This window comes from Tursiops truncatus, chromosome 2 (genome assembly GCF_011762595.2).
Source record: "Tursiops truncatus isolate mTurTru1 chromosome 2, mTurTru1.mat.Y, whole genome shotgun sequence".
Taxonomy (NCBI): domain Eukaryota; kingdom Metazoa; phylum Chordata; class Mammalia; order Artiodactyla; family Delphinidae; genus Tursiops; species Tursiops truncatus.
The window spans coordinates 73,558,831-73,581,554 of record NC_047035.1 but is presented as its reverse complement, the minus strand read 5'-3'; the positions used below and the strand labels follow the sequence as shown (position 1 = coordinate 73,581,554).

Sequence of the window (22,724 nt, the reverse complement as noted above, 5' to 3'; positions counted from 1 at the left end):
GAGCCAAGATTTTGGCAACAATTACACGATGGCTTAAGCATGCTCCCTCCAGTGGTTCATCATACCTGAGTGATACCGAAGTCACCTAGTTGCCTGCTGGGTCGGGCCAAGGCTGGGCAATGCCAGCCTTCGGTGGCATCATGACCTGTCCTCCCCAGCCCAGGTGGCCTGGTTCCCCCTAGCCAACCCATAGAACCGCTCTGGAAATAAAGAGAGAAAGAGGAAGGAAAGGTATGAGTGCTTGGATGAGGGGTGGTGATGAGATCCATTCTTTGGGGTCTGTTAGAGCCGAGTGGAGAGGAAACTGGCTGTGGAAGGGGAAAGTCAATCTGTGGGGTTTGAAAGGAAAGTTTTCTTGTCTGTCTTGTGGTTGGTACAGTGGGGGAGGGGCCGTGGGAATCTGAGATGTACCTTCTTTGAATCTAACTCTCCCTGCAAAGGTCACCTGACTCAAAAAGGAGCCCGGGAACAGGCGTTCACTCACGCAGGGACCCTCTGGGGGCTGGGGTTGAGGGGTATGGGGAGTGGTGTGGATATCTGGAAGACAGGAGGAATTTTTCAGGGAGGTGCCACCTCTCCTCTCTCTCTTCTTCCTCTCTGCCAAGTCTTGACTCCCCCCAAGACTGCTAGCTCTTCCTCATCTCCCCCAGTACTTCTCAGCCCCCATCTTTTGGAATCTTTCTATCTCTAGGTCTCAAAATTTTTCTGGCTCCTGGCACTTTTGAGTTTGGGGATGTAGGATGGGGTTCTTTTTAAGGGCTGTCCGTGTGCACACACGTGTGGTCACCATGGTGACCAACCCATCCCCGTTTGCCCAGGACTTTCTCAGTTTTAGCACTGAGTCTCTTGTCCCAGCCCCCTCAGTCTCTGGCAAACTTACCTGAGAGGTCACCCTAACCATCACCCTGGTTCTGCTTTAGTGACTGTTCACACCACCCAGGCAGAGGCCAAGAGAGACAGCAAAGGAAATCCAGTTCTCAGGGTCACATCAGGGCCACCAAAACGGGTTGGGATGGAGCTCCGGACCTGGGGGACGGAGAGTATGCCTAGAGTGTCTAGTCTAGGGCAGAGGAAGACAGGCCATTGAGAGAAACGGAGGTGGGGAGCAGTTTGGAAGAGGGGGCAAAGACACCCCAGCTCCTGTCAGAAGGGACCTCTGGTTGACCCTGGAGCTCTGAGCCGGAAGCTTCTATCCTCAAACACCAACTTCATGGGCTTCTTCCTGTCCTTGCGCACTGGGGCAGAGGCTCCCCAACTTCCGTTACACATTCCCCTTCTCACACACCCTCTGTGGTCAGAAAGCCCTTCCTCAACTCTGTCTTCAGTTCTTGCTGCGGTTTCAGCCCATTTCTTTTCGCCGTATCCTCTGCCTGATAACTGCTGGGTCAACTCTGCTCTGGCTTTTCCCACAGCAGGAAAGGTAGGGGCACTACAGAGGATAAGGGACCTCAATGACCACCATTACACTGTGCATCTTTCCTGAGAAGAGGCAGAGTTGGAAGGGAAGCAGAAAGGCTCATGGTCAGATGGAAGATAAGACTTTTTGGTTCTTAGCTTCGCAGGAGAGTTCAAGAAGACGAGACTGTCCTCCTTCCAGGGAGCCGGAAGAGTGACCCTTCTGGGGGCTGTTTCCCTTTCCAGCCTCCTGGTTTCCCCCCTTGGCAGGGCAGGCATAAGGCATTGCTGCCCTCACTCCCTCATGCCTGCTCCCCTGTGCTCACCTCTGCTCTCTCTGTGTGTCTAAGGTGGGACAGAACAGTCAGCTGTGGGAAGGTAGGAAAGAGGTGGTGCTGACTTCCTTGCCCAGTGCCCAGATCCTGGGTCCAAATTCATGTGGCAGGGTAGCCACATGGGCAAACACAAGGCAAGTGGTTCGGGAAGGGGAAGAAATTGTCATTCTGTGTGATACTAGAGAGACCATTTGGACTTTGGCTTCTCCCAAAGAGATTGGAGATTGACCTAGAATGGAACTAGTTCTTTTAACCGAGCGGAGGAATGGGGTGCTGGAAGAGGGTCCTCTCCCCCAAATCCCGGTCATGGCTTGAATTCAAGCCAAACACACAATGCCATCCTCTTTGATGTCACCTGACCCAAACCCAGAACCTAGCCACAGCGTCAACCTATACTTCCTATTAATCGAAAAATCGACATCGCTCACAGAAAATATAAAGGTATCCAACGTTCTGACCTCTCAATCTGAGTCCATTTCCCCTCTCTGGCTTCCTTCCCTCCTTCTCCTGTATGACGCAGTTTATGACTCTGTTCAATGCTTCAGTCTAGACCTGCATCTGAGGCCACACCCCAGCCTACTCACCCCCTCACCCCTCTTTCCTCTCTCACTGCCCCTTCCGGGGCTCTTCTCTTCTTGCCCCACCCCTGAGGAGTCGTCCTCCCAGCTGGGCTCTTCCGGAACATGAAGAATATTCCACCTCATCTAGTGAAGGGAGGGGGTAGGAGTTCTCACCCCACCCTCAGGAAGATGTGTCTTCTCCCTCCCCTGCTCTGTGGTACTTCCTCTCTGGCTGACTTAGCTGATAGAACCTGGACCCCAGGCCAGGCCCCTGGCACTGGGACAGATCTGGGGATAGGCTACACCACTCTGTTCTCACCCTGGGATTGACACCAGCTTCCAACCAGTGCTCGGCAAAGCCTTAAGTAAGTTACCTGGGAGTAGGGGAGTGGGGGGGGGGGGTGTGAAGCCATAAGACGAGGTCCAAAGGAATTTCCAAAGAAAGCCTGACCAGTGGTAAAATGACTTGGGAGGACTTAGTCTTGTCTCCTAGCCACGAAATCCTTCCCATCCCTGTTATTCTTGCTGGGCCCCGGGAATCTCTGGGGTGAGTGGGTAGGTGGTTGGAAGAAGTCAGTGGGACTGAAGGGCTGAGTGCCTGGCGGGGGGAAAAGGAGCTAGCCTTTTGAGGGGTGCGGCATTGGTAAGGAAAGTTCCCACTTTGGTTCTGGGTTTCAGGGTCTCCTGAGGGAAGGAGGCTGAAGGGTCTGGAAATACTGCTTCTGCTGTTGCTATATATTTTGCAATTGGGTCTGTGGGCAGGAAGGGGCTCTGTGGCCCAGTTAGGAAATTAAGTCTTTCTACTCAGCCAGATCCCCTTAAGACAGGTCAGCTGGCAGTGATGAGGGCAGTATACTGTGGAGGTGCATCTGCTGCTGCTGACCTTGGAGACAGAGTAGAATACGCAGGCTAGGTGTGTCCAGGGTGTCAGGAAACCCTTGTCCCTTTCCTCATGTGCGTGTCCGCCCTCGCTCTCCAGGTCCTTGCAATGGCCACGAACACTACATCTCCTGAAGCACCCTCGTCACCAGGTGTCACGTTCATCTCTCTGCTGGTTATCATCGTACTGTCAGTAGCACTGGCTGTGGGGCTGCCCGGCAACAGCTTTGCGGTGTGGAGCATCCTGGTAGAGATGCGGAAGCGCTCTGTCACTGCCCTGCTGGTGCTACACTTGGCCCTGGCCGACTTGGCCGTATTGCTCACTGCCCCCTTTTTCCTCTACTACACGGCCCAAGGCACCTGGACTTTTGGACTGGCTGGCTGCCGCCTGTTCCACTATGTCTGCGGAGTCAGCATGTATGCCAGCGTCCTGCTTATCACGGCCATGAGCCTGGACCGCTCGCTGGTGGTGGCCCCCCACTCTGTGTCCCAGAAACTCGCACCAAGACAGTTGCCTGGCGGGCGCTAGCAGGCATCTGGGTGGTGTCTGTCCTGCTGGCCACACCCGTCATCTTGTACCGCAAAGTGACGTTGGGTCCGGACAACAGGAGCCTGGTCTGCTTCCCGAAGTACCCCAGCGAAGCACTTAGGGCTTTCCATCTGTTCTTCGAGGTGGTCACCGGCTTCCTGCTGCCCTTCCTGGCCGTGGTGGCCAGCTACTCCGACATCCGGCGCCAGCTGCGGGTCCGGCGCTTCCGCCGCAGCCGCTGCGCCGGCCGCCTGCTGGCCTTTATCATCCTGGTCTTCGCTGCCTTCTGGCTGCCCTACCACGTGGTGAACCTGGCCAAGGGGGTCCGAGCGCTGGCGGGCAAGACATTGGGGTCCCGGCCTGAGAGTCAGCGGCTGCACCTGACCCGCAAGCGCTCAGAACGCTGGCCTTCCTGAGCAGCAGCGTGAACCCCGTGCTGTACGCATGCGCTGCCGGCGGCCTGCAGCGCTCGGCTGGCACGGCCTTCGTCGCCAAGCTGTTGGAGGGCACCGGCTCCGAGGTGTCCAGCAGCCGCCGCGGGGGCACCCTGGCCCAGACGGTGAGGGGTGCCCCCGCCTCTCCCGAACCTGGCCCCGCCGAGAGCCTCACTGCCTCCACCAACCCTCTCGAGCGAAGCGAAGTCAGCTAGGCCTGCGGGGTGGTGGCAGCGGAAGGCTGCTCGCTTTCCTCCTGGGGGAATACGCCCACGCTGGCCTGACCCAATTCTTCAACCTCCTCTTACCCAGGTGGCGGGTGGAGCGGAAGAGAGGGAGGGGAAGGGCAAGTCAGGGCAGAGTGGGAGCCTGGCCCCCACGGGCAGCTTTGCAATGAAAACTGAAGTCTGAAATTGGGTCAACCCTGTGTGTGGGGCATGTGTATTATGGCGGACTGGGGTGCTCCTGGTTGCCCTTATGGGTGTCCTTCTCAACAGCTGAGAGGCACATCCATTAGTTTCCCATGATTTTCAGCTTTGGAAGAGACACAGACATAGAAATCAGACCTTCTTCCCTCCCTGCCTCTGAGGCAGGTGGTCTGGAGATCATACTGAGAACAACACAGGGCTGCAGACCCCTGAAGGAGCTGGCCAAGGAAGACCACCCACGTGGGCTCACCACTCCAGACTCCCCGACTCAGCGGACCTTCACTCCCTGACTTAGCGAACCTTCTGAGAACACTTAGCACTGCTGTGAGGTGTCTGCCCTGAAGGCTGTGATGGGTATCTTTATTAGCAGGACTCCAACTTCCTACCAGTAATCTTTGTCCTCTCAGTGGGAGGTGTCCTAGGGGATTGCTTTCCTTCCCTGTGTCTCCCAAGGAGGCCTCACTTGAGAACCAAGTCATCAGATCTTATCCCCTAGAATTCTGCACATCAGCATTCTGCCAACCCCTAAAATGCTCTGGTGCAGGCTGGAGCTGAGGGCCCTCTGTGATGTGGTCACCCTTAGGAAATGAAGATTTGCAGAAGTGAGAAGGTTGAGTCATTCTTTCCTAGGGATGACTGTTGCCTTGGAGAGTCTGGGACTGGCTCTGTTCCGACAGCGTTTTAAGAAGATGGTAGGGGCTTCCCTCGTGGCTCAGTGGTTAAGAATCCGCCTGCCAGTGCAGGGGATACGGGTTCGAGCCCTGGTCCAGGAAGATCCCACATGCTGCAGAGCAACTAAGCCCGTGTGCCACAACTACTGAGCCTGCGCTCTACAGCCCGCGAGCCACAACTACTGAGCCCATGTGCCACACGTACTGAAGCCTGTGTGCCTAGAGCCCGTGCTCCACGAGAAGCCACCGCAATGAGAAGCCCGCGCACTGCAACAAAGAGTAGCCCCCGCTCGCCACAACTAGAGAAAGCCCGCGCGCAGCACTGAAGACCCAATGCAGCCAAAAATTAAAAATAAATAAATAAATAAAATAAAAATATACGATATTCATTTAAAAAAAAAATAGAAGATGGTAGCGGCAGTGTACTTTTTGAATATCTCCTATAAAAAAAGAAAGACAACTAGGAGAAAAGCCCCAAATCCACGTGCAACATCTGCAACAAACTTAGGGTGTCCAGATATCTCCCATGGACCCCAAAGTATGAGCAAGTGGGAATGAGCCCTGGATGCTTCAAGACCCACGTAATATCGGCAACTGTGCAGAAGGATGCAAAAGGAAGCAGGGGGGAATCTGAGGGACCTGAGAACAGGAGACCCTCAAACTGTCTACAGGTCCTTGCTAGAAAGCATGGTGGGTCCGTCTGAGAACAGCAGCCAAAACAGCGAGGGACCTAATAGATTATTTCCCAGGCCTCCCGCCCATGCTACATAGTAAGCACATAACAGGTGCTTATTTAGTGTTTGTTGAATGAATAAAGATCAAATGACATTTTACTGGAGATTCTTTCCAGTATTTGTGGATGGGGAACAGGAAAGGACAAGTTTTTGTTTTGAGTCATGTGGATAAAATCCTTTCTGCTTCCAAGGGTACAAAACATTGGAATCATGTTGGCAGGCAGGCAGGAAGGCTGAGGCAGTCGTCTTGCTGAGCTTGTGAGAAAGAATCACTCCTTTTTAACACACTCATGCTCACACTTGCACACACACAAACACTCAGTTTGGCCTGAGAAGAAGCCATACTACTGAGAGGAGAGGAGAAGATGCTCCCCAGATACGCTAGTAGCTTCTGACATCAATTCTAACCCAGACATACCAGAGTATCTTTATTGAGGATCTTATAGGTGGGAGGAGGGGGTGGGGTTCTCAGCCTAGGGTGGCCGAGGGAGGTCCAGTTCGTGTCAAATCTGTGTTCAGGAAGTAGGTGCAGAGCTGCCCTTTGCCTTTGACCTTGATGATGCCCCGGCTGTAGCAGGTGTAGCCTAAGGACTGCAGGGCGCAGGCTGTCTCTTCGGTCACCTGCGATTGGAGGAGGGGTGAGGGAATGTGGAAGTGGCCCTACCTATCGCCCCGCCCCCATGCCTCCAATGTGGCTCCCTCACTTGGATCTTGCCCAGGACGCCTGTACTCTCCATTCGGCTGGCCACATTCACCGTGTTGCCCCAGATGTCATATTGTGGTTTCTGGGCCCCAATCACTCCGGCCACTACAGGTCCGTGGTTTAACCCTGACAAGAGGTACGGTAAAGAGGGGCCCTGAGGGGGGGATTTCGAGGAAGCGGAGGGGAAGATGCAGCTCAGGGAACTAGGGTGAAGGGCCTAGGGGCCTTGGAGGAAAGGAGGAGGGGCTGGAGGACTGCGGCCTAGGGAAAGAATTGGATGGATCTCATAGCTTCTGGCCCAGCAGCTTCATGCTCCATCCCAAGGGGTGAGTCTGGAGGGGGCTCCCGGGGTGAGCTGGGGAGCAGCTAACAAAGGATTCGGGAGAGGGAGAGCTTCGGAAAGTGAGGAGGAGGTCCCAGACTGTCCCAGCAAGGGAGGGTCCTCACCCACACGCAAGCGGAAGTTGTTGAATGAGTGCTTGTTGATGACGTCCAGCTTAGACCCAAGGGCCACGGCAAACTCTACCATGGTGCCAAGGTGGCTGCAGCTTTGCTCGGCATCCTGGCAAAAGGCCGGCCCACCAGGATGGATCAATGAGGTCACAGGGATAAGACCCACTTATGGGCCCACCAATGAGAGCCCGGACGAGGGTCAGTACGAAATGAAGGGACGCTGTACCTGCTGTGCGTCCTGTCCAGAGGTGGCGTTCAAGCCTGTAGCTGCCATGTAGGTGCTGCAGATAGTTTTGATTTTCTCCACCCCGCTGAACTTGGGCTTGGAGAGCAGCTGTACGGAAAGGAGGCTGTGTCCCCAGTCTCTCTTGCTCTCTCCCAGAAGCCCAGCCCCAGGATTTTGGGAGCTAAAGGACCAGTTGTGGGGTCAGGGATGGTGGCAGGAGGAGAGTTGGTAGTGGGCAGAGTTGCTGGGGAGGGCAGAGCTGGGGGATCAGAGGAGAAGCAGGAGGACTGGGGAGGGAGGATGGGCCTCATGGCCGGGAGAGCGAAGTGGAAGGAGGGACTGGTGGGAAATTCTAGAATCCAGGTCATAGGGTCTGGGGGGACCTTTCAAGTTGTCACCTCATCAAAATCAGCAATTATCTCATTGAGCAGCCGCAGACACTCTAGCCCCTCATGGTTGATGCTGGATTCAGAGTAAAACTCCTTGAAGTCTGGGACTGAGGCGAAGAGGACACAAACACACTCGTAGGACTGGTGGTAGAGGTCCTGGGAGGGCAAGAGGTTGGGGTAAGGGGCTATGCCACATTCTTCCCCCTTCTGGGTCTACATGGGTCCTCCTCCCTGTGTCCACACTCCACCGCCTTGGTTTAAGAAGGATCGGGAAGGAACGAGAGGGGTAGGGCCAGGTTACCCCAGGGATGTGACTCAAGAGTTAAAGATTGGGTCTCATTGCAATTCCAGGAGAGACAGAGGTTCAGAGTCAAGATCACCTCACAGCAACGTGAAGGGAGTCTCTTTTGGAACTGGGATCATGTCCATGGGAATTATCTGTATATCCTATCATATTGCTGAAAAGTGTTAAGTCAGTTAAGTCAGCTTACAAAGATAGCTACAGTTTGGAAGATAAAATGAAGCAATAATAACCTCCAGAGCTTTGAGAAAAGGATTTTTGTTCAAACTCAAAAAAAAAAAAAGAGCAATGGTAGGGAAAGGGGGAATCTCATTAATCCCAGATTCTGGCTCTGAGCTTTCTAGTAGCCAATGAGAAGACAGAAACAGGATCAGTTACCAGATTTCCAGTGTCTATAAGAGAAGAAACCAGGAGAAGCAGAGCTACTACTGATCTCGAGAGCAGAGAGCATGTGGTGAGGCACAAGGCTGCGACATAGCCCCTGAGCCATTTCTTTTAACACCCTCTTGATACAGGCCAACAGCGTTTCCACAGCAGACAGTGCGAGGTGGTGGTGGTACAGAGAAGATGGTGCGGATATGTGAGTGACCTCTGATCCTCTGACTGTAGCAAGATATCTGAGGATCTAGAGCAGGATCATTCAACCGAAGTTTCTGTGGTGGTGGAAACGCCTATTATATGTGCCGCCCAATACGGCAGCCACTAGCCACGAGAAGCTGTCGAACACTTGAAATGTGGCCAGTGTGACCGAGGAAGTGAATTTTCTATTTTCATTAATTTAAATTTAAATGGCCACACAAGGCTAACAGCTACCATACTGGATAATGCAGGGCTAGAGAGATGGGTGGACTGTGTCCTTCACACAGTTCCCATCGACACGCGATGAGGCTTCTGAAGTGGAGAGAGTGGCCGTTAGAGAGGACACTCCTTCCAAGTAAGAACCTGGGAGCCGGAGATTCCGTGCTCGCCAAAGACAGAGCCTAAGCTCTTGTGAAAACGGAGGCACCTGACAGGCACCGGGGCTCGGGCAGCCACCCAACCCATGGTACAGGAGTCCAGAGAGGATGGGCCAAGCCAAGACTTTCATCGTCTGGGGCTCAGGAGCTGGGGGTGGGGAGTCACCTCGTTGCGCCGATTCTGGCCGATGAACTGGGGGGCTACGTGCGCGGGGAGCACATTCTCCAAGAGCAGCCGAGTCAGGTTTTCCATCGTCTCTGTCTCCTCCTGCTCTTGCCTCAGCTTCTTCTTCCACAGGAAGTCCAGGCGGCAGTAATACTCATTCTGGGGAGGGTCACCAGGGGGCCATGGGAAGAGACAGTACAGGGGGAGCCCCAGCTCCTGAGTGTCCACCCCTCACTCCGTGACGCTGAAAACCATCCCACACCCCCAGTTTAGAGAAAAGGCTTAAGGTGCAACTATCCCTGGGGAGACTGCCTTGAATCTAGATTCAAACTAGCGAGGACAGTAGTGGCAGCAGATTTTTTCTTAAGCATGAATTCTCCTAGATTGGGGTGGGAGGGAGGAGGGGAGGGGAGAATTTGAGGGTGCTCCCCTCGGGGAGTGAAGGAGAAAGAAAGGGAGCAGGAAGGTTCACTTAGAAGCTTCTAATGGACACACCATTTGGGCTCCACCCTGGAGAGGTGAGAATAAGGGAAAGGCAGTAAGAGAATAAGGGGAAGATGAAGTCACACATATGGGGACTCCGCCTCACCCTTCCTAGGGAGGCCCTGGAGGGCTGAGCTGGGAGACTTACCTGCCGAGCCAGGACCAGGAGGGTGAAGAAGAAGATGAAGAAGGAGATTGCTCCCATCAGTTTAGGCTCCTTCAGCACCCCTGGCCTGAGGAGGCTACAGGTCAGGGCTTCTCTTTGCCTTGCCCCTTCTCCATGGCCTCTCCCCGCCGCCTCCCGCACCCGTGCCCACGTAGCCCTCGGCCTCCCTCTCCTTTTGCCCTGTGGGTGGTTCAGACAAAGAGATGAAAACACTCCTGCTCTGTCCCATCGCAGCCCGTGCCCCACTGTGCAGCGGCCGTGCGCACCTGGAGTCCAAGGCACCCAGATAGAGGCGGGCGATGAGACAGTCAGACAGCCAGGCGTGGGAGTGCAGGAAGAGGGAGCAGCAGGCTGCCAGCCACAGCAGCAGCAGCAGCAGCTTCAGCTCGAAGCTCATGTGCAGGAAGAGGGAGCAGGAGAGGAACCCCAGCACGCAGCAGTGCACGGAGTACTGGGGGCCCGGGCAAGGCGGTCAGGAGGTGGGGCATGTCCCTCGGGCAGGGGTGGGGGCGGGGGCCGCCCCAGGGCTCCTGTCCTGCCCCTCCCAGGGTCCAGTCCTATCAGGAGGGTAGAGGGTGTCGGCCACACACACACACCAAGTGTGACATATCTGTCCCGGTCCACGGGATGAAGTGCTCTTCAACTAAGGGGTGGGGGAGGGGCGGAGGAAGGCTCTGGAGAAGGAGATTCAGGGCTGTGAGGGATACTCACGGGGACGCTGATGAGAGGCAGGGACCCAGGGAGCTCCCAGGAGAGGTTGGAAGCCGTGAAGGACACATTGGGAGCCCGGAAAGGGCAGTTTGATGCTGCCGGTAAGAAGACCTGCAGAAGGAGACGAGGAGCTGAGGCAGGCAGGCAGTTCCTTGGGCACAGTGGCGGCTTGTGCCGGGTTGCAGCTGACCCAGGGATGAGTCGTGGCCAGACTCCTCCAAAGGGGTGGAGCCTGCTATCTCTGGTTGGTGAGGGAGCCTCAGCGCTGGGGTCCTCGCTGGCGGGGGCGGGGGGGGGGGCAGGGATTAGGGGAGTGGGTGTCCTGAGCTCTAGTCTGTCATGGATCCACTGTGTGATCTTTTGCCAGCCACTTAACCTCTCTGGGCCCCAGCTTCTGCTTCTGTAACTTGGATGGGGGATGATTCCTAAGGTGCTTTTCAGGGATAGAATTCTAGGAACGATGCTAAGTTCTGAAAAATCAGCCAAACTCAGCTTACAAAATCATAGTGAGTAAGGTAAGGAAGGAAGGTCTGCATACATAGAAAAAAGATAGGAAGGATATCCACCAAAGTGTTATTAACAATGATTATGCCCAGGTGGTAGGTCATGGGCGACTATAATTGTCTTTTACACTTGTCCAACATTTCCAGCATCCCCTGGCTTTAGTCCAGCAGTCCCCCCAAATCCAGGGGTCCTCTTTCAGCCTCTGGCAGGTCCGGCATGCCCTAATGGGGATGCATAGGGCCCCCTCTCTCTCACCAGGCTGGTAATGGCCATGGAGAAGACGAGCAGGATGGTAGCGGTGCCCAGGGCAACTCGCAGTCCGGGCCGTGTGGCCACTAGGACAGACAGTGTGGGCAGCCAGTGCAGCATCTTGGGGCCTTTCAAGACACACTTCTGTGGAAGGAGCATGGGAGTCTTAGCCGTGGGGCTGGGGCACCCACTGCAGGCCAAGTCGTGGTCAGGGCCCCAGCTCGCCACTCTGCCCCCAAGCCCACCTCACCGTCAGGTGCTCTGAGAAGCAGACGAAGAGGAGGAGGAAGAAGAGGAGGAAGGTGATGCTATAGGTGATGGTCAGAGCTGGGGGCCTAAAGAGAGACAAGAGCGAGGCCTTTAAGAACCAGAAGAGGTTTTCTGTGCGCTAGGAGGGTGCCGTTCAGTCTGGTTGGGAGACGTGGGGAAAAGTGGTCCTGGGGATCTGAACCGGCTGCCAGTGAGGTCTAGGCTGATGAAAGGCATTACATGCTGATGATCTGGGAAAGCTGAGGGGTCAAGGACAGTACTGGGATAACGTAGGGACAATACTGGAAGGGGACAGGGGACTCACAGGAGTGGCCGAGGCTGCATCAGACTGGTCTCTGCGCTTTCAGGCCAAAGCTCTTTCATCTGGCTGAGTTTTGAATGAGTCCTCACCCCTCCTAGCAGTGAACTGGGAGTGAGGACCTACTCTCTAAGCTCATTTGCTGTGAGATTTGGACTTCTCAATGGGAACAAAACCTCCTTCATGGGACTGTTGCTAGAATTGAAAGACGGGTATGTGAAAATGCTTGGGGTACACAGAAAGTCCACGGGATGTAAGATAGGAAGATGGGGGCTATGATGACCAGTTCCCCAGACCACATGTTTCCATTTCCTCTGTGGCTCAGTGCCCTGAGCTGAGGGGAAGTGGGCAAGGGAAGAAAGTGTGGGCCAGGGGTCTGGAAGAGCCAGGGGTTCTGTTCTTGAGAATCAGGGCTTCCCTTGCCTGGGGGTCCCTCACCTGTTTGTCACCAGCATCTGGATAATGAAGTTGGAGAAAAAAACCAGGAAGGTGCAGGCGGCATAGTATTTGAAGGCGGGGAGTGCAGAGAGCCGATACTGGAAGGGAGGGGGTCGGTGGAGACAGGGCACCAGTGCTGCCCATCACCTTGAAGGTGTCAGTCCCAGGCAAGGAGTGGGTCCCCAGCCTCACTGTCCCTCCTCCAGTTCCGTCCCAGGTAGCCTCTACCTGTTCCCCAAGGAGCTGCCCTCCTCCCTCCCATCACCAGCCAGTAATTCAATAGATGGGTATGAGCCCTTCACCCACCAGGGTCACAAACTGGGCAGACCTGGGGAGGGGAGGTGGGACCACAGGGCCTGCTCCCTCCCCAGGGTGCAGGAACTGAGGTTGGGAAGTCCTATGGTGACATCCCCCCAGTCTACCTCTTTCTCCATCTCCTTCTCTCGGAAGTACAGTGTCAATGGGTTGAAGTCCTCTGACTGTTTCCACTGTCTGGTGGAGGGTGGGGGCAGTAAGCCCGGAAGAGGAAGGGGCAGGGAGGAGGGCGTGGTCCGGTGAGTCGAAGGGCTAGAGCTGGGAAGGCTCTCCCTTCCTTCCAGGTCCTACCACCCCTCCTCTACCACATGAGCCCAGGCCTCCAGCCCTCCCAGCCCTCTCCTGCTCTCCGTACTTCTGAGAGTTGAGCTGTTCAATGACTTGGAAGAACTTGGCATCCCCGGTGTCTAGTTCATCATCTAGTCCCCGGGGGGTACGGCTCCTGCACAGTGAGAGCCCAGCCTGTCACCAGGGAGATCCTCAAAAGCATCTGGGCAAAGCAGGAGAAGCCCCCCCAGGGAGGATGGAGGCAGGTCACTGGGACAGCCCCACTGTCAAAGTTGTTCAAGCCTCCTCACCGGTCCAGGCTCCACTGGGGGCTGAAGGAAGACAGGGCCTTCTCCTGCAGGGAGAACACAGGGATGGGGGAAGATGGAAGATGGTGAGCGTCCTCCACCATGGTGGAGCCTCTCTGCAGTGAGGCATTCCATTACCTACACCCGGCCTTCACTTGAGCATTTGACCTGGCTGCTTCCCTTGCCTCTAATGAACTCTCTCTATCTCTATCTCTCCCTGTATATCTCCATTTCTACCTCCATCTCCATCTCTATCTCTACCAAATCCCACCTACCCTCAAGGGAAGGTTCGAACCATATTTACTTCTTCAAGCTTCCTCCTGACTCTTCGGACTCCCAGAGTCTCTAACCTCTCTGATTTCCTCATAGTTTCTATCACTTAGGAGGCAACCCTGGATCCTCTGTAGGCATGAGTGGCTGTTGATTCCTTGTCTCATCTTCCCTAAGGATTGCAACAGATTCCAAAGGCAATGACTTGCCCATCACCCCATGCCCCAAAATCCCTGTTGGTTGAAACTGGAATGGCAATGCAAAACACTCTGAATCTCCTCTGCCCTTTCGTGATGGTCAGGCTGAGCTGGGAGGTGGTGAGAGAGGGAAACTAAAATGGAGAAGAAAGGGAAAGAGGAAAAGAAACAAACCTGCTTCCAGTCACTCTCTTCTGCACCGAAAGGAATACGCAATGTGTGCAGAGATGTGAGAAGGAGCACGCGAGCAGGTGAAGACAAGCGCCAAGGAAGGGGGTGAAGATGTGTGGTGACCGTCCTTCCCCACTCGCCTGGCTCATGTGAAGGAAGCAGGGTCACAGGGGGCCACCTCATCCCCCAAACCAAAACCTTGTGTATGTGAGAGGAGCAGAGAGGGAGAGACGGAGAGCGACTGAGAGGTATGTTCTAGGCACGGGGCCATCTATGCAGCTATGCCCGATCCTCACTTTTATCAGACTACCTACCTGAGCCCCCATCCCCGGCCCCATGCCTATAAGTTATCTGAAGGCAAGGAAAACATCTTATTCATTTCTGTCTTCTCAAGAACCAACCTAGTGCCTGCAACATAGTAGGTGCTCAAAGATTGTGGAAAGAAGGAAGGAAGGAAGGAATGGAGGGATGGTACCCACCACACAAACAGCACCCCACCACCCCAAAGTTCTGCCTTGTTTAATAGTAGGCTAAGTGTGAGTCTCAGGATTCCTAACATTTGAATGAGACCCTGGGATATCAGGGGCTGAGAAGGGAGTCTCTGGGCTGGTGAGGTCCTGCCTCAGGAGATACCTTAGAGCAAGGGATTCCCACTCTGCCCTGAACTTCTTAGCCTGCACGCCAGTGGGGGGTTGGGGAGTTCTGGCATGGGTTCTGGGGGGCTTCCCCACCTCGGGGATTGTACCCAATATTGTCTTACAGCCCCTGGGCTCCCGGCAAACCCCTTTCTACCCCACCCCCACTGGGAGGTCTCATCCTGCAACAGTCAGCTGGGTCTTGGGCTCTTCCTTCCTCTCCATCCTGCCAGCTTAGCCCTCTGACAGCTCCCCTTCCCCATGCACTCAGCCGCTGAGCCACTGCTGCCAAGGTCCACCCCCTCCCCCTTCCCACTGTGCACTGATCTCTGGCCCGCTTTCCTGCTGGATGGGAGAGGAGTGGGGATGGGACACAGAAAGGGTACTCTGTAGTCACCCCATAGATTCAAGCTGGTCTACCTAGTAGGGAAGATCCTGGGAAGATCTGTGGATAGGTGGTTGGGAATGCTGAACAGGTTTTGGACAGATCGGGTGAAATGGAGGAGAACGGGCTGAGGAATGTAATCCCAGGGCAAGCCTTTAGGGACATGGCCTGGGCCCCTGCATGAGGGGGTTCTGGCCGCTTGTCATCAAGTACCAACCTCAAGAGTCGGCTGGTGGAGGAGATCCAGGCTCCGCCGGCAGCTGGTGAATCACTGACTACCTTGAAGTGCTATGTATAGGTCAGGCAGTAACTGGCCCTAACTTACCCCAGAGGAGGGGTAGGCCGGCTCCCCTCTCTCCCTCCCCCCTCCCGCCCACTCATGGTGATTTCCTTCTTCAAGGCCATGAGAGATTTTCACTGCCACCTCATTTTATCTGTGTACAAGTGTTGGAGAGTAGGGGCAACAAGCGATTGGCCCCGCCTTCCCGGTCCCAGAGGGGACTGAAGAAGAGAGCGTGCAGTCGCAGGACTGAGCTAAACAGAGACACTTCCTGGTGGGAATAGATGTGCACCACTGGCCTCAGAGTGAGGAGGAAGTAGGGTACCAGGGGAAGGGGCTTTCGTGAGTAGAGGCTGGGTAGCAAGGGACATAGTGTCTGTGGGATCTTGGGTCGTCTCTGAGCTGAGCTCAGAGGGCAGTCATCTTTGCCCTTTCTCTGGAAAGAAGGGCAAGGAAGGTCCTGAACCAGTAACTAGGGTGAGCAGAAAGTTCGGGACCTTGTGACGTCAAGTGACTCACTAGTGGTGCGGGCGGGAGGGGCTGGAAGCGGGCAGTGGGGGTGGGTTTACGTGAGTGCTGGGCTCGTGAAGGAGGTGCGCGTACCGGGAGAGGGGTGGAGGTGGACACAGGGCTCTCCACGTGGCTCAGGTGGGCGAAAGGCTTGGCCGCACCCCAGGACTCCAGGTAGCGGGTCATCAGCAGTGACGGACGCATCTTGGGGCCCTCAAGAGAGGACAGCAACCTGCCTGCAGTGCCCTTCTCGTCCTCCTCCTCAGCCTGGGGCACATGAGGGCTGAGAGTCAAGATCACAGACCCTTCCCCATTCTCCCCACACCCCTTAAAGGCTTGTGTCCCCTCCCCCATGATACACACTTCAGGACACAGGAGCTCAGTCTCTGGCATGGAAGAGATCAGGCCCGTGGGCCAGCCCATGGGGTCCAGGCTGGGCTCTTACCCGGGGATCGATGACAAGGTAGGTCGGCTCCCCTAGCTCCCGAAGGTATGGGTCCCCGTGTTCCATGGCTGCATCCTCCACAGCATAAGCCCCTGCCAGCAGTGCCAGCGTAGCCCCTGTGATATGTACTCGTCTGGAAGGAGGGGGCAGTGGGAATCAGAAGGGAGGGCTTCCAAATCTCTCATTTCTTTCGAGGATCATTCCTGGAGGTCTGACTTCAAGCAAGGCCCTGTGCTACAGGAGGTGTCTCCCAGCTCCCCTCCCTGTACCCCAGGATCTCTCTGAGCCCCACTTGGGAACGTGCCCATTTTAAAGAACTATGAAAACCAGGCATGTGGGAGGCCTGACTGGGCTCTGGCTATAGCCTGCTGGAGCCCCAGCTCTCACCCTGGCACTCCACTCGCCTCCATGTGGTTGGCCAGAGTGACATCATGGGACCAGACATCATACTGCCACTTCTGCAGCCCGATGACCCCGCAGAGCACGCTGCCCGAGTGCACACCCACACGCATGTTGATATCCACGCCGGTGGCTGCCCGAAGTTTCCTGAGCAGAGTGTGTGGAGAACAGTGGGAGTGCTGCCTTCAGCCCTACCCATGCAGCACCCCTCCCTCTCTCTGGGATGACTTCCACTACCCTTCCCGCCCCCACCCCACATCCATCCTGCCCACCCGAGCTGACCTGATGGCCCGGCACATGTCCAGCCCCATGCGCACGCAGTTGATGGCGTGGTCTGGCAGCGAGAGCGGCAGCCCGGAGACACAGTAGTAACAGTCTCCCAGGATCTTGATCCGCATGCATTCATGCTCCTGGGGGAAGGGTGTACAGGGGGAGGGGGTCACCTGGTTAGTGATCAAAGGAGGCAGGAGGGAGTTGGGGAAAAGTGGGAGCAAATGTGGTATTCCTGAAGAACTTCTGAGGTTGGGATTGTCTAGGTCAGATCTAGGGACTCTCTTAACTTGATACGGGGCTGGCTGAGGTCTCCTATGTGGGTGTCTTTCTCAGAAGGGCTTCTGAAACGTTGGGATGTCTGTGGCTCTCTCCATCTTTGGCACGTGTAGTGTGTATCCAGATTTGAGCATATGAAAGTCACCTCAGGATTGAGGGTTTTTTGGGGGGACACCCAAGATTAAGTTGCTTAGGGGCATCCCTGGGGACTGAGAAGGTAGCTGGGCTGAGGATGCAGAGGGCAGAGGTTTCCCTTGGAGATTTGGTTGCAGTGTCCAGAGACACCTATGCTGGGGCTCAGAGCCTGTTTGGGGGTGTTGTGGTTGGGGCATCTGTGAGGATGTTGAAAGGTCTCTCCAGGTTTGAGGTGTGCAGTGAGCAGTTCCATACCTGGGGAGATTTGAGAGGGTTTCCTACCTGCAGTGGGGTATCTGGGAGCCCACATGGACTTGGAAGTGGGACTGGGATCTTATAAGGCAGGATTTTCCCTCGGAAGGGGCTCTCCAGGGTGGGGAGTTTGAAGGTGGGGAAGGAAGCCCCCTCTGACCTTGGCGATCTGGTCGAACTTGCCAAAGAGCTCGTTTAGCATGAGCACCAACTCCTTAGGGGAGCACTCACTGGCCAGCCGCGTGAAGCCCACGATGTCAGCATACAGCACGCTGGGCAGAGCAGACTGCGTCAGTGGGGCTGGGGTCTCAGCCCACGTTCCCTCCCATCTGCCATCCTTCCTTATACCTCACTCCCTGGTGCCTCTTGACATAGAGGCTGTGGAAGTTGTTGGTGCTCTCTGGCCGTGACCCCTGTCCAGCCTGCAGCCGTGCCATGATCTCCGCCTTCATCTCTCGGGCCAGGTAGGCAGGAAGGATGGACAAGAGAAGGTGTTCCTGGGGGAGGTGACTATAAGCACCAACACTCCTACCCCTAAAACCAGGAGCCTCAGCCCCCCAAAACCCTTAGGAGCCCACAGACTTCCCCAGCCCCAGAGGTGTTCCCAGGGCGCTGGCCCAGGTCCTCCCCACCACCTACAGCCTGGCTCCACCCCTGCCCTGCACTGATCACCTTTAGGGACTGAACTTCCAGCACCAATACCGGAGTTAGAGCCCTTTGTTTAGTATCACAACGTTCTAAAATGCTTTCACAAGCTTCAGTTTGCTTGAGCCTCACAGCGGCCTTCCGAGGTGGGTGATAGCCACATTTTACAAAGGAGGAAACAGAAGGTCAAGCGACCCTCCCAAAGTCATTCAGCTTCCAGAGCCCGGCTGTGTGATCTAAACAACTCCTCCCCCCGAGCCCCGGTCCCTCCCGGCCTCCCGGGCCCAGCGGACCTGGTGCTTCTTCTCGGTGTCGAGTCTCCGGCGGGAGTGCAGGGAACTAAGCGCCTCCCGGAACGTGGCGCGCAGCGCGCGCTCCATCAGCGCCTTGTGGTATGCTCCGGCCACGTTCCCGCACAGGAACAACACCGCGTTTGCCGCCAGCTGTGGGGAAGGGTCAGCCTCAGGGGGCGCTGGACCCCGGGGTCGGGGGGCTATTGTGTGTAGCTGGATTGGTCTCTGAGAGGGCTGAGGAGGACTCTGCAGTTAAGAGACCGAAGTATTTCGAGGCAACGGGTGCCACACTGTGGGACCCAAAGGGGGCACTTCTCCTCCCCCCGCCCCCCCCCCCCCCAAGCGGACTCTTGGCTGCTGCACCAACACGGTGTCTTAGATCTAGAAACCTTGGCACGTACGTTCCCTCTGCTGGGAATACTACTCCACCATCCCCACCCGCGCCGCAGCACGACACTACTCAAGCTCCAATTTTTACATTCTCTGTGATGGTTCCGTCGTCCACATCTGTCCCCACCACCCCAGTCCCCTGGCGAGCTCCCTTCCCCGTGGGCCCAGAGCCCTCTTCTGGCGTTTTGCAGGCATCGCACTGCGCTCTGTACCAGCTCCACGAGGGCACGGTCGGGGTCTGTGTTTGTACCCTGCGCCCAGCGTTGCGCCCTGCCTTGGAGTCACAGCTCATCAAACGGTTGGTGAATGCCCAGAGGTAGCAAGTAGCGCCCAGCGGAGCCAGCCTCGGACGCAGCCTGTGCTCCATGCGTGCTCACCTGCGGCAGCAGCGCAGGCTGTGAGTCCGGCTGAAGCCCAAGATACAGCCCGAGGACCAGCAGGTGTGAGAGTGAAGAGGCGAGACCCGCGGCGGCGGCGTCCCGCATGCCCAAGGGCAACATGGCGTACACGGTGAAGATGACAAAAAGGAAAAAGGACACCTGGGGGAGACGGGCGCGGGAAGTTGCACGCTTACACTGCTGCGCTGCTCCTCGGGGCCTGGGTGCGCGTCGGAGGCCCGGGAGTCCCCTCCCCACTGCTCGGCCTGCCTCACCTGGTCCCAGGCGCTCACCACGCCCCCGGTGAAGAGGAAGCCGAGGCCTAGCGCGAGCAGCGCTGCCCACACGAGGCCCGACAGGGGACGCGTCCAGCGCTGCAGTCGCTGCTCGCGGGAAGCCAGGCCCAGCAGCAGCGAGAAGCCGCCCAGCCCGCACAGCATAGTGGTCAGGAAGCCCGGGTCTGAGGCCAGCTCCTGGAGGGGAGGGGGTACATGAGGCAAGATTGGCGTGTGGAGTTTGGAGAGCTTGTCCAAGGAGAGGAGGAGTGGGCAGTCCCTCAGAGCCGTTCTGAAAACTGTTTCAAACCCAAGTAAGAAAAGCAGGTAGGGCACCTTCACTTGCCATTCATATTAGGTTGAACCACATGAAATTGCTGATAATCTGTTTTTTTTTTTTGAGTTTAAGATGCTGCCTTCTCCCTCTCTTTTCTTTTTTAACATCTTTATTGGAGTATAACTGCTTTACAATGGTGTGTTAGTTTCTGCTGTATAACAAAGTGAGTCAGCTATATGCATACGTATATCCCCATATCCCCTCCCTCTTGTGTCTCCCTCCCTCCCACCTTCCCTATCCCACCCTTCTAGGTGGTCACAAAGCACCGACCTGCTCTCCCTGTGCTCTGAGAGCCAGCAGTCTCCTGTGATTCAACCTACTATCTCACTGGCATGCTGCAGGGGGACTGAACCTTGGGCCGTCTACCCAGAAGACCTGGCTCCAACCTCATATTGGCCATTTGTGGATCCAGAAGCTTTCTGAGACTCAGTTTTCTCGGAACGAAAGCACCCCTCCCACCCCCACCTGGGATCCCAAAGCAAGTGAGAAATTCCAGCTCACAGAAGGCACTTAGGCATGAGTGTATCCAAATCTGGCCAATTTGCTGGGGAGATTCCCTGCCCGGGGCCAAGGTTCAGAGTTTCAGGCCCCGCCCACCCCCCAGCCCACCCCACCCCACCCCGCCCTCAAGCAGAGCTTGGGCAGGGGGGCGCCCAGAACCTCCCTCGCCTGCCTGGGAGCTGGATCTCACCATCACCTCAAGGCGTAGAAGCCCCCCACTCCCACCCCGGTCTCCACCGTTTGTCCCCACCTCTTCCTGGACTTGGAGGAGGACGGCCAACGACTGGTCACATCCAGTGGTTTTCCCACCTTGCCTCCGAAATGTGAAAAGAAAACTTGACGCAGGATACTTCCAGAAGTGGAATTGAAGATCCCCTTTCCCCCCACAAAAGAAACTGGAAACGGGTTCATTTTGGAACTAAATGAGAGTGGGATGTAAAGTGTCTTCTGGGACTCTGTGGGTACAACTGCCCTACGGCCCCTAAAAGGGAAAGAAAACCAGGAAGCAGATTCCCACGGGGCCCAGTGTAATCCCCCCCCACCGCCGGAAAACTGGAAATTCCGGTGTTGGATTTATTCTAGGACCAGTAGATCACAGAAGCTTGTAAGGTCTGAGGTCTGTCAGTACCTGCAGGGAAATTAGAAGCGTCGAGGGCTCAGCTATCTCCTCGTGTAGACCCGGAGACTGTGGCCCAGAGAGGCAGAGTGACTAGTGCAGGGTCACTGCAGTTCCTCAAGGGCTAGCACTTGTTTCCCGGGTCCCAGCCAAGAAAGCACATCGAAAAGAAGATCCACGTGGGACTACCCTGGTGGCGTCCAGTGGTTAAGACTCCGTGCTTCCAGTGCAGGGACCGTGGGTTTGATCCCTGGTTGGGAACTAAGATCCCACAAGCTGCAAGGCGTGGCCGAAACGAAAGAAGACCCACAAGTCCCAACCCTGAAAATGCCCCTGAGGCAATGACCCTCCCGCTGTCCCCGAGGAGGCGCCCTGCACCAGAGCCCCACTCCCCGCACCTCCCCCGCCACTCACCCTGCCGCTGGCCCAGGCAACAGCGAGCAGTGCCAGGAGCCCGACGAGCACGATCACCAGCAGCAGCAGCAGCAGTGGGTACTGCTGGCTCAGGCTGTAGTAGGTCTCGTAGAAGAGGTCTTCGCTGGGAGGCGGCCGGGGACTGAAGAGGCGGGCCATGGTCTCCCCTGCCCAGAGCTATACCGCCTTGGGGTGACCCCTGGGGCTGAGGAGGGCCAGGGTGGGTTACTGTCTGAGGCCCCAGCTAGCCCCAGCTGTGCCGTTCTCACCAGGTCCAAGCCACTTGCGCCCGGACCTCCCAACCTCGCTATCCCACCTCCCCCAGGCACTCCGTGTGACCTCCTTGCCTTCTCCCAGTTGGCAGTGAAGGGACTGCTCAATGCTTTGCTTCTCCTTCCTCAAACCCAGACTGCAGAGGTGCTCTAGCAAAAGCCAGGGGCACAGGATTCAGGGTTGAAGCAAAGGAGCCCCGGCTACCTCCTTTCCCCCAACTCACTGCCGCAGCTGAACGGGCTAACCCCAGGGCAGGTTTCGGAGTCACACTGGCTGCTAGGCTATTAGCTCTGAGCCCCGGGCAACAGGCACTTCCCTCCCGGCGCCTCGGCGCCCTCCCACTTCCCCGGTGGGACAGCCCGGCCCTTCCTGTGCCCTAGCCGGACTCCGCAGGCCTCCTCCCCCACTCTGATTGTCTCTCCTAACTCCACAGCCTCCCCACATCTGCCCCCTCAAGGAAGAGGAATGCGGACCGCGGGGGGAGACGCAAGGGGTGGGGTGGGCTGAGCCAAGCGTCAAATGTCAAAATGGGTTCAGAACCTTGGATGTGGGGAGACTGAGGGTGGGCTGGAGCGAAGGCTGGCAAGGATGCGGGGAAGAAGAACAGGGTGCCACGCGGGGGCTAGGTTCTAGGTTAGGATGGGAGGCGGTCATTCCCTGCTCCTCCAGCCTAGACGGCAGCGCTGTGGCCGTATCTGAGTGGTCCATACTCCAGTGGTGTCCAGCTCCAGGGGAGGGGCACATCTGCGTGTAGCTTTGTGGAGCCGTCGCTGTCCACTCCCAGACAGCAGCTGAGAATCAAAGGGTTCCAGTGCCTCCACGCAAGCAATGTGTGCACGCGGCGGAAGGAGGTGGTAGTATGGGGGCTGACGTACGAGAGACTAGGGGCATCATGCAGGGAGATGTGCTGGGGTCTGCAAATTCCCATGGCGAGCCCCCTCCCCAGGACTCCACTGCCAAGTCTCCACAGCCCAGGGAAAAGGTGGTGGCAGGACCACAGCCTCTGTCCTCAGGGTTTGGTTTAGGGTGGGGACTGGGCCTGCTCTACAGGAAGTGCTCTGCCCTGAGATTAGAGCTGCCCAGGAGCCAGACCTCCAGGATTCCTTCCTGCCGCCGCCAGCTGGGCCCTGACCTTGTGTGCCACAACTCTGCCCACCTACAGCCCTCAGCATCCCCCTTCCCGCCCTAGCCAGACACGGAAGTGCCT

General features: G+C 56.5%; 2 protein-coding genes across 10 annotated transcripts; one reads left to right on the top strand and one right to left on the bottom strand.

Moving 5' to 3' along the window:
- The first annotated feature begins 237 nt into the window (after window positions 1-237).
- On the top strand, window positions 238-6,064 carry LTB4R (leukotriene B4 receptor). The gene is given in 4 exon segments (XM_019924117.3): window positions 238-2,171; window positions 3,270-3,663; window positions 3,666-4,085; window positions 4,088-6,064. Coding segments are annotated over 4 exon segments (1,182 nt in total). The 5' UTR covers window positions 238-2,063; the 3' UTR covers window positions 4,348-6,064.
- Window positions 6,065-6,380: 316 nt separating this feature from the next.
- ADCY4 (adenylate cyclase 4) lies at window positions 6,381-22,657 on the bottom strand. 9 transcript variants are annotated; one of them, XM_033851241.2, is made up of 26 exons: window positions 21,592-22,657; window positions 21,245-21,449; window positions 19,377-19,574; window positions 19,102-19,263; window positions 18,335-18,484; window positions 17,745-17,893; window positions 17,557-17,668; window positions 16,743-16,870; window positions 16,449-16,607; window positions 16,062-16,194; window positions 15,710-15,883; window positions 13,172-13,215; window positions 12,949-13,035; window positions 12,701-12,770; window positions 12,279-12,376; window positions 11,523-11,607; window positions 11,279-11,416; window positions 10,520-10,630; window positions 10,075-10,259; window positions 9,791-9,875; window positions 9,160-9,318; window positions 7,746-7,892; window positions 7,348-7,455; window positions 7,116-7,230; window positions 6,670-6,794; window positions 6,381-6,586 (listed from the first exon to the last, which is right to left on the bottom strand). In XM_033851241.2, the coding sequence occupies exons 2-26, from the start codon at window positions 21,401-21,403 to the stop codon at window positions 6,434-6,436; spliced, it is 3,234 nt and encodes a 1,077-aa protein (XP_033707132.1). In that variant the 5' UTR covers window positions 21,404-21,449; window positions 21,592-22,657; the 3' UTR covers window positions 6,381-6,433. The 9 variants fall into 9 exon arrangements, 8 of the variants coding, with proteins under 8 accessions (XP_033707132.1, XP_073656707.1, XP_033707131.1 ...); XM_073800606.1 differs by lacking the exons at window positions 21,245-21,449; window positions 21,592-22,657 and adding exons at window positions 20,465-20,523; window positions 20,843-21,184; XM_033851240.2 differs by having other exon boundaries at window positions 21,245-22,657.
- Window positions 22,658-22,724: the final 67 nt, after the last annotated feature.

What these genes read in the sequence shown, in the direction of transcription:
- ADCY4 (XM_033851240.2), bottom strand. Translation starts at nt 21,403, where the DNA reads ATGGCCCGCCTCTTCAGTCCCCGGCCGCCTCCCAGCGAAGACCTCTTC. An exon ending in AGAAGGAGATGGAGAAAGAG is followed by an intron (nt 12,377 to 12,700) that starts GTAGACTGGGGG and finishes CCTCCCTTCCAG; the next exon opens with TATCGGCTCTCTGCACTCCC. An exon ending in TCCTGGTCCTGGCTCGGCAG is followed by an intron (nt 9,319 to 9,790) that starts GTAAGTCTCCCA and finishes GACCCTCCCCAG; the next exon opens with AATGAGTATTACTGCCGCCT.